Source organism: Canis lupus, chromosome 12, assembly GCF_011100685.1.
Source record: "Canis lupus familiaris isolate Mischka breed German Shepherd chromosome 12, alternate assembly UU_Cfam_GSD_1.0, whole genome shotgun sequence".
Classification (NCBI taxonomy): Eukaryota; Metazoa; Chordata; class Mammalia; order Carnivora; family Canidae; genus Canis; species Canis lupus.
Genome location: NC_049233.1, coordinates 37,218,519 through 37,231,436, shown reverse-complemented (window position 1 = coordinate 37,231,436; position 12,918 = coordinate 37,218,519). Strand labels below are relative to the sequence as shown.

At 39.4% G+C, this 12,918-nt stretch overlaps 1 protein-coding gene across 1 annotated transcript in view; it reads left to right on the top strand.

Annotated features, from left to right (window-relative positions):
* LOC119876879 (filamin-A-interacting protein 1-like) overlaps nt 1-12,918 on the top strand; it is a 206,728-nt gene that overhangs the window by 142,113 nt on the left and 51,697 nt on the right. The window contains 1 exon segment of the mRNA XM_038554543.1: nt 3,726-3,904. Coding sequence (XP_038410471.1) covers nt 3,726-3,904 — 179 coding nt within the window.

Genomic DNA, 12,918 nt, shown 5'->3' with positions numbered 1-12,918 from the left:
CTAAAGAATTATTAGAACACATGCAATTATCATGATACCAACCTCACATGCCTAAATATTAAAAATACAAGAAAATCTTTGGTTCCACAGTCAATTTATCTCAAGCAAAATGACCCAATATAGTCCACGCCCATGTTACTCTTAGCAAGATGATGATCTCATTTAATTTTCCTTCTACCTCTGTTCAAGTGGGAGCTGTATTTCTAAAGTAGTAGGTTCCCATTTCACTTTCACCATTCATTAATAAAAGCAACCATTCCTCTATGGTTGAACCACAGTTTGGATCCTAAAAACCAAAAGTCATGGACACAGTGTACAGGATTAATGAATCTACAGAGCCCATAGTTATGGAGATGGTCTTCAGAGCCTCTAGACAAGCCACATAGATCCAAGAAAGAGGTTAGCCCACCTAAGTTCTCTCCTGGAAGCTCTATGTAGTTCCAAACAAAATAACAAGAAAAAGAGTATCATACAGCTGATTTCTTGCTACCTATGTTGGTTTTTACATCTAAAATTTAAAATTGAAAGCTAAATCCTCACACTCTAATACTTTATTGCTAAAGAGGAATTTGTGACCTCTGCAGTCACAAGTCTGGGTCTGCAGTTTAGTGTGAAAAACAGTGGCATGCCAGTGGAGCAGCATCCTTTCAGTGCATTAAGAGAGAAAAGACTGTTTTCCTGATTATGTGATCAGTGCTGGGGTCAAGCTGTACTAGTGTAGTTGAGGGGAACATTGCTTACTGAGACCCCAGCAACTGCTCCAGTGAGCCAGCCTCAGGACTGTAGCTGCTGAGAACAAACCAGTCCCAAAGCCCCACATGGACAGGACGTACTAAAGCTAAGGTCTCCCTTCTCCATGGGCTCCCTTAGAATACTCACTATCAACATAAGCTGTATTTCTCCAGATGCCCTCACAGTGTCTATTTTTCTGAGTATCTTAGCTACTCTATGAATAATGTCCCCATCTTTCTCTCCAGCGTTCTTCAAAGAGATTGAGGGGTAACTACAGGAGTTGGATAGATGAGTTAAATAATTAGCTTTATTATTGATCTGAATAGATAGATGAATACCACCGGGCTTTCTATTGCTTTCCCTTCTAGACTTTGGAGAAACCACTTGAGGGGAGTTTGAGCCTTCAGAGCACAATGGACCATTTTATGGCAGGCAGAGCAAAAACTAAGAAATGAAAATGCTGAGCTGCTTATTAGTTCCCTATCCCAAATACAACTATCTTTTTTTTTCTCCTTTCCCTTGTTTTGCTTCTTAAATTCTACATATGAGTGAAATCATATGGTCTTTGTCTTTCTCTGACTGACTTATTTCACTTACCATTTTATTCTTTAGCTCTCTCTACATTGTTGCAAATGGCAAGATTTCATTCTTTTTGATGACTGAGTAATATTCCTTTGTATGTATATACCATATCTTTATCCATTCAATAGTTGATGGACACTTGGGCTCTTTCCATAGTTTGGCTATTGTTAATAATGCTGCTATAAACATTGGGATGCATGTGCTCCTTCAAATCAGTATTTGCATGTGCTTTGGGTCAATACCTAGTACTGCAATTGCTGGGTTACAACTTTCAAATAAGTCACCCCTCCTTCCTTAGGGAAGAATGGGGGAGGGTATGAAGAAGCAGGCAGGAATCCCTGGGTGGCGCAGCGGTTTGGCGCCTGCCTTTGGCCCGGGGCGCGATCCTGGAGACCCGGAATCGAATCCCACGTCGGGCTCCCTGCATGGAGCCTGCTTCTCTCTCTGCCTGTGTCTCTGCCTTTCTGTCTCTCTCTGTGTGACTATCATGAATAAATAAATAAAATCTTAAAAAAAAAAAAAAAGAAGCAGGCAGAAGCTACTCTTTCAAATACTTTCAAAAAGAAAGTGGGTCCTACTTCATTCATGATAAAGTAGAAAGGATCAAAAAAGGGAAAGAGTTGCTCTTTCTACATTGATGATGATGATGATATTTTAGAAATACTTGACAAATTCTATAATATATGATGAAAATCACATAGTAGGAAGATGGGAAAGTTCCTGGAGAGAATATTTTATAATAGGAAGATATTCCCATGAAGGAAATCTTTTGTACAAACTGTCCCTTTAAGATTATAGAAATTTATCAGAACACATAAAAGTACAATTTGTCAATTCCTAATGGTATCAAATATTATTAGCCACCAATTAACCTGGTGTTCTCTACCAGTCTGTCTGGTCACCAGCTCTTACACAAAGGGATGGAGATCTGGTCAGAAATGCTGAGGATTATGTGGGTGATGGTATCTCTTTTATTTGGGGCCTCCATTCACAATGGAGATCCCATACAACTACAGAGGGAACCTCAGATCATCCATCTGACTAAGGGACAAATATGGAGAACCAGGGGAAAAACTCTGATGCTGATACCACATGGAATTACTGTGTTAGATTTCAGGGAATAGGTTGTGGATTGAGAATGAATTTTAAATATGTCCGTTTCAACTAAAACAAGGTTCTCAAGGGGTGATGGTAGAGGTGATTTGCCCTCCAAGGGACATTTGGCAGCGTCTGATAATAGGTTTGTCACAGTTGAAGGTGGTACCACTGGCACCTATGGGGCAAAGGCCAAGGATGCTACTATATACCTTCCAGTACACAAAATAGCCACTCAAAATAAAGAATTATTTGGCCTGAAATGTCAATAGTACTGAAGTTGAGAAACCCTAAACTATAGTTTGAAGAGGAGAGTAGGATGGGGAACTGTCAATATTGCAAGATTTGGTCCAATTTAACAAACATTTACTGAACACTTACTTTGTTCCAGGTTCTGTGCTTGGCAGTAGGAACTAAACACATAATCAAGGCACCCCTTAAAGATCTTAGAACCTGGCCAGAGAGATACCACAAAAAGTCCTGTAATAGGAGCAACTGAGTGGCTCAGTCGGTTAAGCATCAGACTCCTGATTTTGGGCTCAGGTCATGATCTCTGGGTTGTGAGACCCAGACCTGTGACAGTCTTCACACTCAGCAGGGAGACTGCTTGACATTCCCTCCTCTCCCCACCCACTCCCCACCCCCACTGCCGGGCTCATGCTCACATGCTCTCATAAATAAATAGATAGATAGATAGATAGATAGATAGATAGATAGATAGATAGATAGATAAATATTTTTTAAAGGTCCTGTAATAATATTTGACAGCATCTCTTTTAGTCTGAGATACACGTTCCCTGTTAAGCTCTGAAATCCCCCTAAAACTTAGCATATCTTGAAGAGAGAGGACTGTAGATCCCTCCTATAGTTTTCCTAGAAGTGCATGTAACTGCAAATCTTAAAAAAAAAAGATTGTGTTGATGGTAATGACTTCTCAGGGGAGAAGTTTGGTACAGGTACATGCTGAGCTCTTAATTTTTCTGAGAGCAGGAAGGCTATTATCCTCTTTCTTCCTAAGCATAGGGTTTTGTGCCATCTCACGGAAATGGTGAAAGAGTTTGTTCTCTCAAAAGTTTAGAAGCTGTACCATCTGTTCACAGAAAAAGGGCTAGAAGGCCAGAAGTTACCACAGCCTTATTTGGGTTAGTTTACAAAGCCAGCTGGCCTAGACAAAATGATGGAACGGGGAAGATGACAGAGAACACCAGACTCAATGTTCTCTCCTTCAGATAATAAATCAGTAGACCAATATAATATTTGGAGTCATATGCAAATCAAATAAAATATTAAGCTTGCTCTCATGTTTGTTTACTCAGCTGGACAGACTGGAGGAGAAACAAAAAGAGACGTACCGGCGCATGCTAGAGCAGCTGCTGCTGGCAGAGAAGTGCCACAGGCGCACGGTGTACGAGTTAGAGAGCGAGAAGCACAAGCACACTGACTACATGAACAAGAGCGACGACTTCACCAACCTGCTGGAGCAGGAGCGGGAGAGGTAATGTGCACACATGCCACCAGGCACACTGAGATGCCTGCAGTCCTTTTGCCTCTGCGCCTCTTGTCAAGAATCAACCTAGCATCCAGCGACATCGCAGACAGGTGCCCAGGTTCCAACTCTGATTTTCGCGGGGCTTGTGATCTCAGCAGCTTGTAGAAAGTGAGACAGACTTTCACCTGGAATTATCCATGGGAACAGGTTTAGGGGGTGCACAGGAGTGGGACACCAGATTCCCTGTAGGATGTTCAAAGCCAAATAACTGTAACTGTACAGCTGGAAACCAACCCAGGGAGCTTCTATATGATCAGTGAAGCATCTACATTTGCAAAGCCTCTCTACTCATGTCCTTCTATGGGAAGTAATCTACTTCTACTTCCTGAGTAAGTGGTTGAAATCCACTGATTCAGGAAGACAAATTATTAAGCTTAAACATTTAAAATGAATCCTATTCCTTCGTAATATCACAATTTCACAACAGAAAATCTTTGGCTCGTATAAACTTGTATAAATTGATATTTAGTTTATTTGGTTTGTATAAATTGCTCAATGACTAGAACTATCTGCTTTCTAAGGATCACGTAAATTCAGTGAAAAAGAAACAAAAACAGAACCAACACAAAATTTTAAAAAGCTCTGCATGTTGAGCATTGTTATCTGTCCTGGCAGGTGGGTCTCTCAGACTGGGGATCACCGCATTTGAAGTAGACTCCATCTTGAGAAGCTGTGTAATTAACTCTTCTATGCACTCCAGTTTTTTCAGCATCTTCTTTTTTCTTGTTCTTTCCCTTTTCTTTCCTCAGCTGAATGGTTATGTCTGTGTATTCCACAATCTTTGAAACCAGTGACATTCAATCCTGATGCTTTGAGTTACCAAGTGTGTCTGCTTCTGTGTTTAGGACTTGCAAATTAAGAGCCACCTGGGAACAGCTTTACTAATCCTAGCTTTATTGTATATTTATAGTTACAAAAAAGAGATCTGGTTTTCCAGGATTAGTTTGTTTATAAGAAAAAGCTGTCATAGTAAGAGTAAATAAAAGCATGAAGCAGAACAGGTTTTTGTTCAATTTTTTAAAATATTGGTAATTTTAAAAACTATTGGTAATTTTTACTTATTGGATTTGGCACATCCCTTGGGGAAGAAGAAGTTTCTGGAAAAGAGAACAAAGTTCTCTTTCCTGGAGTGTCATGTACAATACTTTCAAATTCTTTAAACCTGTCTTCTGTTCCCGTAAACTCAGGTTTATCAGCTTCATGTTTGAACAAATGAATGGTCTAATTTGACATTTTTTGGGTAACCACGCAGTGAGAATAAACTCCACTTCCTCAGTCTCTATGAACTTTCCACCCTCAAGCACAGATCTTGAAAACAAAGTTTGATTGACAGTGTAAATTATGAATATTTACAACAGCCCTCTGGTTAGGTGTTCTGTGTTGGCATGTGGTCAGGTAAAGGAGCATAGCTTGTTTGATAGTGACTTCTTAAAAGATCTGAAATCAAATAATTTTGAAGAACACCTGTGTGGATTGTTTTCCAATCATGTTGTAAATTATTTGATATAGAACCAGACACACTTGTCTTTTCTACAGTTTCCCATGTAAGCTAAATGCCCAAGGTGGCACTAGTTCACGTACAGAGTTGTTAGCTTATTTATTTTTATTTTTAAAGAAATTTTATTTAAATTCAATTAATTAACATATAGTGTATTATCAGTTTCAGAGGTAGAGTTCAGTGATTCATTAGTTGCATGAAGTGCATAGATGGAGAAACTGTATTATCCAGATCCACGCTGTTTCCTTTTCTTTCTTTTTCTGTATTGCTAATTTTTGTGTTCTGTGTGAGTAATTGAAATCATAACACACGATGAAGAGCTTTATAGTTCACAAAGTACTTTTATATTATACAATGAGCCTACTCCAGATGTGTTTATTTACTAACTTCAGGTTGATCAACTCTATCTAGATGAACACTTCCAATCCTCTGTACCATTTTGGAGTGTCTGATTTTACTAAAACAACTCCAGCAACCGTTTCTCCTGAGCAAAGCACTGTGTGGAGGGTTCTCAAAATTGAAGTAAATATTTTTTTTAAATTATCTTAACATGCTTTTGATACTTTGATCTGTAGCACTACTGGGATGCTTCAGCAAACTTTCATGTCTTAGATAAGAATTCACTAAGAGACCTTTGATACTCACTTACATACCAAACCCCCTTAAGGTTTTGAAATCATATTTTTGACTTAACAGGTTATGCCTTAGTGCTTTATATTTTTTGTCTTAAATGTTTTTCCCCTATCAGTCCTCTGATTGACCACCAGTGCACAGTCTGCGGTGGGCACGCCCTGTCAGACATCCCTTATACTAAATCAAACACCCCCACTAGGACCCTGATCCTGATAACTTAAGTTGGAATCCTTGAATTTCTCTGTGACCTGAGGAGTCCACCATGACTGGCTTGCTGAGTTCCCCAGGGCGGTGAAGCCTAGAGGATTTTCTCAAAGGTCAGGCCAGGGATTCCTGCTGCCCTTTGGAAACTACCCTGCTAAATCTGCTTTGGGTTAAATCCTCTTTTTGAAGTAAGCAGTCATAATTAGATCTACTTAAGGGAGCTGGCAGTTTGTTGACCCCCAGGCTTACTTTCCCCTCCCCCAGTCGCCTGGGAGCACCACCACCTCAGGCTCCTGCAGGGGATGCTGGGTTGCGTATACAGAACCCACATTTCTAAGCCTGAGTGGGAGTCCTTCTGTAAGCCAGTTCAAGTCCTTTGTTTCCTTCTTTGTTTTGCACTCCCTTCTCCTTCTCCAGAAAAGTCCCTTTGGTGAGGGGAAAACAAAAAGCCAAGAACTTTACTTCGGAAACAGTTCCCTTTGTTTCTACTGTTGACCATGAGTAAAGGAAGGAAGAAAGTGAGACTTAAGATAAGCCGAGTGGTTTGCTTCCTACGATCTTACCCAACTTCTCCTGCTGAACGTGCAACTCTTCAGGCGGTCTCCACTCCAGATAGCTTTTCATCTGGTGGTGGTGGGGTGATGGAGGGGTGCCAGCTAGGTGGCTTTCTGACTTTCCCCACCGGGGTAGCATCTAGGCGTGGTTCTTTGTAATTATCCTGCTAGAGTTTTTCATTTCCTGTGGAGAAATGGTTAAAGATAACAAAAGGGACCCAGGTATACAGGAGCAGGAGTTGCTAAGCAATCCAAATTCAGATACTCGAGACTAGGAATCTGAGGCTCAGAGCACTGCAAAGGATTTATGAGATCAGTCCCTTTAAGTCCTGCATTCTATGGGTAGTGAAATTGAGGCCCAGAAGAATTATGTAGCTCAACTCAGATCATGGTGCACAGTGGTCTAACACTTTTGTGCAAATGAGTCCCTTGTGCAAAATGGCTCTTTTGTTTTCTCTCTCTGTGTGTGGGCTCCCCACCTCCCTGCTCTTAGGGCCAAACTATGACATAAACTCTTAGAAGGCAGAATGATGGTTATTGGAAGGATATAAATAGAGATATTCAGACCAGTGGTGTCTCTAGACTGTCAAGATAGGATCTATTGGAAAAAGCAGCCTGGGGACTTGTTTGGAGCTAAGTTTGAATAGTATACACAATGCTCTACCTTGGTTGGATTCTGTTTCAGGCAGTTATGATGGGAGACTGATGATGGTTATGAGGGGCTAATTAAAGCCCCCCTCCAAACTACCTCCTTGTTATTGCCACTGACCTAGACCCTGCAAGTATAAAAATAATAGAAGCAGAAATTATTTTTAACTTTTAAGGAGTTGTTAAATTCATCTTACATAAAAATTCCACAAATTAAGAACCTGAAATGGTCAATATACTGTTCTCGGCTTCCTTTATTCTAAGTCAGCAGACTGTGATCATAATTTATTACCATCATTTACTGCATATTTATTTTTACAAATAGTCATATTCCCAAATTAAAAAGAGGAAATGGCATGGAAAAAATGCATTGCTTAACCAGCATTGTTAATAATAAAGCTGGAAATATCGTTCATTGCGTTAGTTAAAAATGGGTAAAGAAAGCTCCTTTTCTAAATGCTACATTGTTTGGTCCATATTTTAAGTCAACTTGACCTTTAAAGGCTTAATTCTGAGCACATGAGATCACCTTCAGCATTTATACTTTATTCTCTGTCTGAACTGCAAGACTTGTGATTTTAATCTTAAGCTTCACTCGGGCTGCTTCAAGAATGTCAAAATAGAACACAATTACATCAAAAAGTGGTCTGAAGCTTAAAGAGAATATTTGAGAGGTATGTGTGTTTGTGTGTGTAAATGACGTGGGGGAGTGCTGTCTAAATCTATAACTGCAGATATAGATTTTAAAGCTTTTGGCTTCTATAGGCTCAGCCACGACTACATAAATAATTACATCATCATATAATATTGCAGCAAGCCTTCCAAGCATAAGTTCATTTTTTTTTTTAAGTACAAATCAGCATCTCAAGAGAAATCTCTTAACTTACAAAGCAGAGAATGCAGGAAGAGGGGCTTGAATGGAAGGGAAGCTTTCAAGCCCTATTTTGATCAACATGGAGAGGAATGGGCTTTGCCTGGTGGCTTGTGGGACAGGCTGCACTATTATACTTGCCTATGCTGGGAAATGACCAGGCAGGGCAAGTTTTCGAAAAGCTTCTCTAGTGGCCTGGAGTCCTGGGAAATAATCCTAGCCCACTTTATAGGAAAAAAATTCACACTTGGTTCCCTGGCATAATACCCATTAAGTCTTCTTTTTTAGATTTAAATGCCTTATCTCTAAAATATGGCAATAAATTGGACTTTCCTCGCTGGTAGCTTAGAGAGTCCTAATAAAACACTTTGTAGAAAAAGATTGCGATGATGTGTAAAAAGATCAAGTCAAGCAGAAAGTAATCAATAGATGTAACATTTTTTTTGGTGGGTTTTTTTTTTTAAAGATTTTATATATTTATTCATGAGAGACATAGAGAATAGATGGAACATATTAACAAAAAACAACTGAGCTCCCTTCTCTGTGCTTAGCACCCTGCTAGATGCTTTTGGATAGTAGAGTTAGTTTTCACTGACTCCCCCAATATGCTGGACACATATACATCCTGTTTAATCCTTGTAAAACTATATGATGTGTAATTACTATCCCTCTTTGGCACATGGGGAAGCAGAAAGGATAAATTCCTTCTACCAAGGTTACTACTAACAGTTAACTGGAAGAATCAATGTTTGAACTGAGTTTATAGTAAAATATAATAACCTTTCTACTTCCAAGTTCCTACCTTGTGATTAAAGTAAATGCTTCATTTCCCCAGTGCATGAAGGAGGAAAAGATGACTTAGAAAGTTGGCCAGTGACTTTATGGACTACACATCCATTCTGTTGCAGATTCAGATGCCACCTATATCAGTGTTCTCCTGGCCAAAAAAATTTCTGGGAATAAATATATTTTAAGAAATGAGAAGAATTAGAATTCAGAGACTCAATCACAGAAGGAATATGTTTTACAGTTGATTTTCTGGAAGAATGTCAGGATCAAACTCCTTCCAATTCCTCTTATCCTTGTAATATGCAAATCCTACTTCCTATGGACAAACGTAATTGAAAGGAAAGGGGCTAGCTAGCTCCTAGCTCACAGCTGAGTATTTGTGTTGGAGGATAGGAATAAGTTGGAATGGTGTAAAGGAAGTGATATTACTTTTTTTTGTTTTTTGTGATGTTACATCTTAAAGAGACCAGGCAATTGGCAACTCAAAAAGACAATTTCCTAGGTTGGAAGTTTAGAGTTAGAAGAAGAGTTGAGGTTAATGGAGGTTAACTATTAAGAGGTTAATAGATCCAGGATAGGTAACATACCTACTTTCATCCCTGTAGAAGCAGGAGCATGTCACTCATCCTGAAGTAGGCACTCCCTGGATTAAGTATGCTTAGGCTCATTAAAAATACTCTTGGGATTCATTTCACCAGATCCCACTATAAAAAATGCTAGGTCTTAGGTAGATGTGATCTTCCCAAGCTTCATGGCATCCTCATTCTCAAAGTCATTGAGTTAGCAGCTTCTGATCTAAGACTTTTAATCTTAGTAATATAAATTTAACAGACATACCTAGGAAAATGTGTTATCTGGTCAACAAAATTTTCTGATTAATCAAAGATTAGGATGTAAATTTACTTACTTTTCCTGTTATGGAAAATATTCTCAAATGCATTTTACTTTCCTTTAGAAATGTTCAAATATATCACAAAATCATATTTGATGATTCAGGATCTTATAGTGCTGCTATCTGGGTGGCTCTGTACAATCTCAAAGCCTATTAGATTATATTTAAATCTGAATGTTAATTACTGTTGCATTTTACTATAGGTAAGGATGGTGAAAATATTTTCAAGATCTGAGGGCTTAACCTGGCAAGCTGAGAGATTTAGTTAATTAGATTCATATATGCGTGTGTGTGTGTGTGTGTGTGTGTGTGTGTGTGTGTTTTAAAGATTTTATTCTTAAGTAATCTCTATATCTAATGTGGGGCTTGAACTCACAACCCCTGAGATTAAGAGTCACATGCTCGACCGACTGAGCCAGGCAGGCACCCCAGGAAGGATTCTAATATTATATAAAGGGGTGGCCACTAGAAAACTGACCACTAGAAAGGAAAAGCATTCAAAGGGAGGGCTTGAGAAACAATACACAAGAAACACACTTTACTCTTTCAAGACTTTTAACACATAAGAATGCCTCAGTGCTGGTATTTGATATCCCTTATTCTAGAAAAGTCCTAAGAGAAGAAAGAATGAAGGACAGTACTTAGATTTTAAATATGAGAAATAAAAAGTGGGAGCTCAGTAATGGGAGCTGATCAGGTTGTCAGAGTCTCTCTAGGCCTGAACGATCATTGCACTGTTCTCTTTCAGAAAGTTTTCAGGAAATTGCCGGTTTCTGAAACTCTTAAGTACTTGATTCACTGAAGAGGCCTTTTCTGAGAGAAATAGAGGCAACTCCTTTCACATAATTGTCATTCTTTCTTTTGTGTCCCATGACTCTGTCAATGCTGGTCACAACCACTTAGACCAGAATCAACTCTCCTGGACAGAGGTCACAAAAGTCTCAGACTCAGACACCTCCTATGCCAGACAGTAACTGAAAGAAGCAGATCCAGCCCTTCAGCACATATTGCATGAGTGGTGGGGACTGCTAGGCTGGAGATAGCATGCTCTGACTACCAGGAAAAGTCACAATTCAGCTCAGGCTGATTGACTCAATTTTAGGTTGTGAATTCACTTGCCACATTGTTGCCAATTTTGATTCTTTAGGAAAAGACAGAACTCTGATTTTTGTAAAATCTTCTAGTTTTTCAATGTTGACTCAAATTCATAAAACAATGTGCAGTGAGCAAAATTCATCTTTTGGCTATTTATTCTCCAATGTGGCTGGTTTGCAACATTTGATAGCCTAAACATTAGGAAGGCTGAAGCCTATAAGGTAAGCTGGCATGAGAACACTGCCAAATGGTGGGTTCTATTTGATCCTCATCAAATAGGACCAACTAACCCATTGAAACACTTTCTTGAGGCATATGAAACAGAAGAACATTAAGACAGAGGAAGCCAAGAAAAATAAGCAGAGATAGAGAAATTCTAAGAGTAAAGAATAGCCATTTCACAGGACTGGGGTTTCAGTGGACACCTGCTTTTGAGATGATGACAAGCATTGTGTCACACTCATTTCTGTTGGGTTGCTAGAACTTTAGGTATATGCACAAAATGAATTATAATATTTTACTTCTGTCTAAGTCTGTTTGGCTGTGAAGAGAGTTTTCTGCATTAATTTATTTTGGGGTATTCTCACTAATAACTCCCATCATCCTAGGTAGTCTGGGTGAGGTGTCCCTTACAACCTCAAAGACCAAGTAATTCAATTATAATATTGTTACAGCTTTGACACTTTCATTCACCTATGCTCAGATATAAAAACCTGGGTGGCTCAGCGGCTAAGCGTCTGCCTTCGGCTCAGGGTGTCATCTTGGAGTCCAAGGATCGAATCCCACATCAGGCTCCCTCTGCCTTTATCTCTGCATCTCTGTCTCTCTCTGTGTGTCTCTCATGAATAAATAAATAAAATCTTTTTTAAAAACTTACTACAATATGATAATTAGATTTTTAACCTAATATTTTCTGTTATCCTATCTCCTGTCCTTATTTGAATAACCAGCCACAAGCAACAACTGTCTTGAAGAAAAGTTGCTGCTGCTGAAAGCGAATCTTGTCTTTAGATTTCAGAAGCAAAGATCTAGGTATAGCCTTAGAAATAATATGTCATCAAGTGGTTCCAGTTTTTATCACCCCTCTTCTTTTCTGTTAGATAAGATTCTTGGAGAAGCAAGAAAGCAAGAGCCATCTATGTTGTTTGTGGGAGGAGATAGTGCAAAAGAGGCTCTGTTCTGAGCTTTTTTGGGGAGTAGAGGGTGGAGAGAGGGAAGGTGAAGAGTAATATAAACCACAGATAGATGTTATATGGATAATTTGAGAGTAAGGATATTACTAATTGGAGTCCAAGGGTGTCTTAGTTTGCTGAGGCTGTCATAACTAATAGACTAGGTGGCTTAAACAATAGGAATCTATTTTCTCACAGTTCTAGAGGCTGAAAATTTGAAATTTGAGATAGGGTGCCAGAATGGTTGGGTTCTGGTGAGGTCTCCCTTCCTGGCTTGTAGATGGCCACCTTCCCACTGTATGCTCATGTGGCCTTTCCTCTGTGCATGTGCCTGGAAAGAGAGAGAATTTTTTTTTTTAAGATTTTATTTATTTATTCATGAGAGACCCACAGAGAGAAAGAGGCAGAGACACAGGTAGAGAGAGAAGCAGGCCCATTCAGGGAGCCCGATGTGGGACTGGATCCGGGTCTCCAGGATCACACCCGGGGCCAAAGGCAGTACTAAACCGCTGAGCCACCTGGGCTGCCCGAGAGATCGATCTTCTTATAAGGCCTCTAATCCTATTAGATTAGAACCTTACCCTTATGACTTATTAACCTTCAT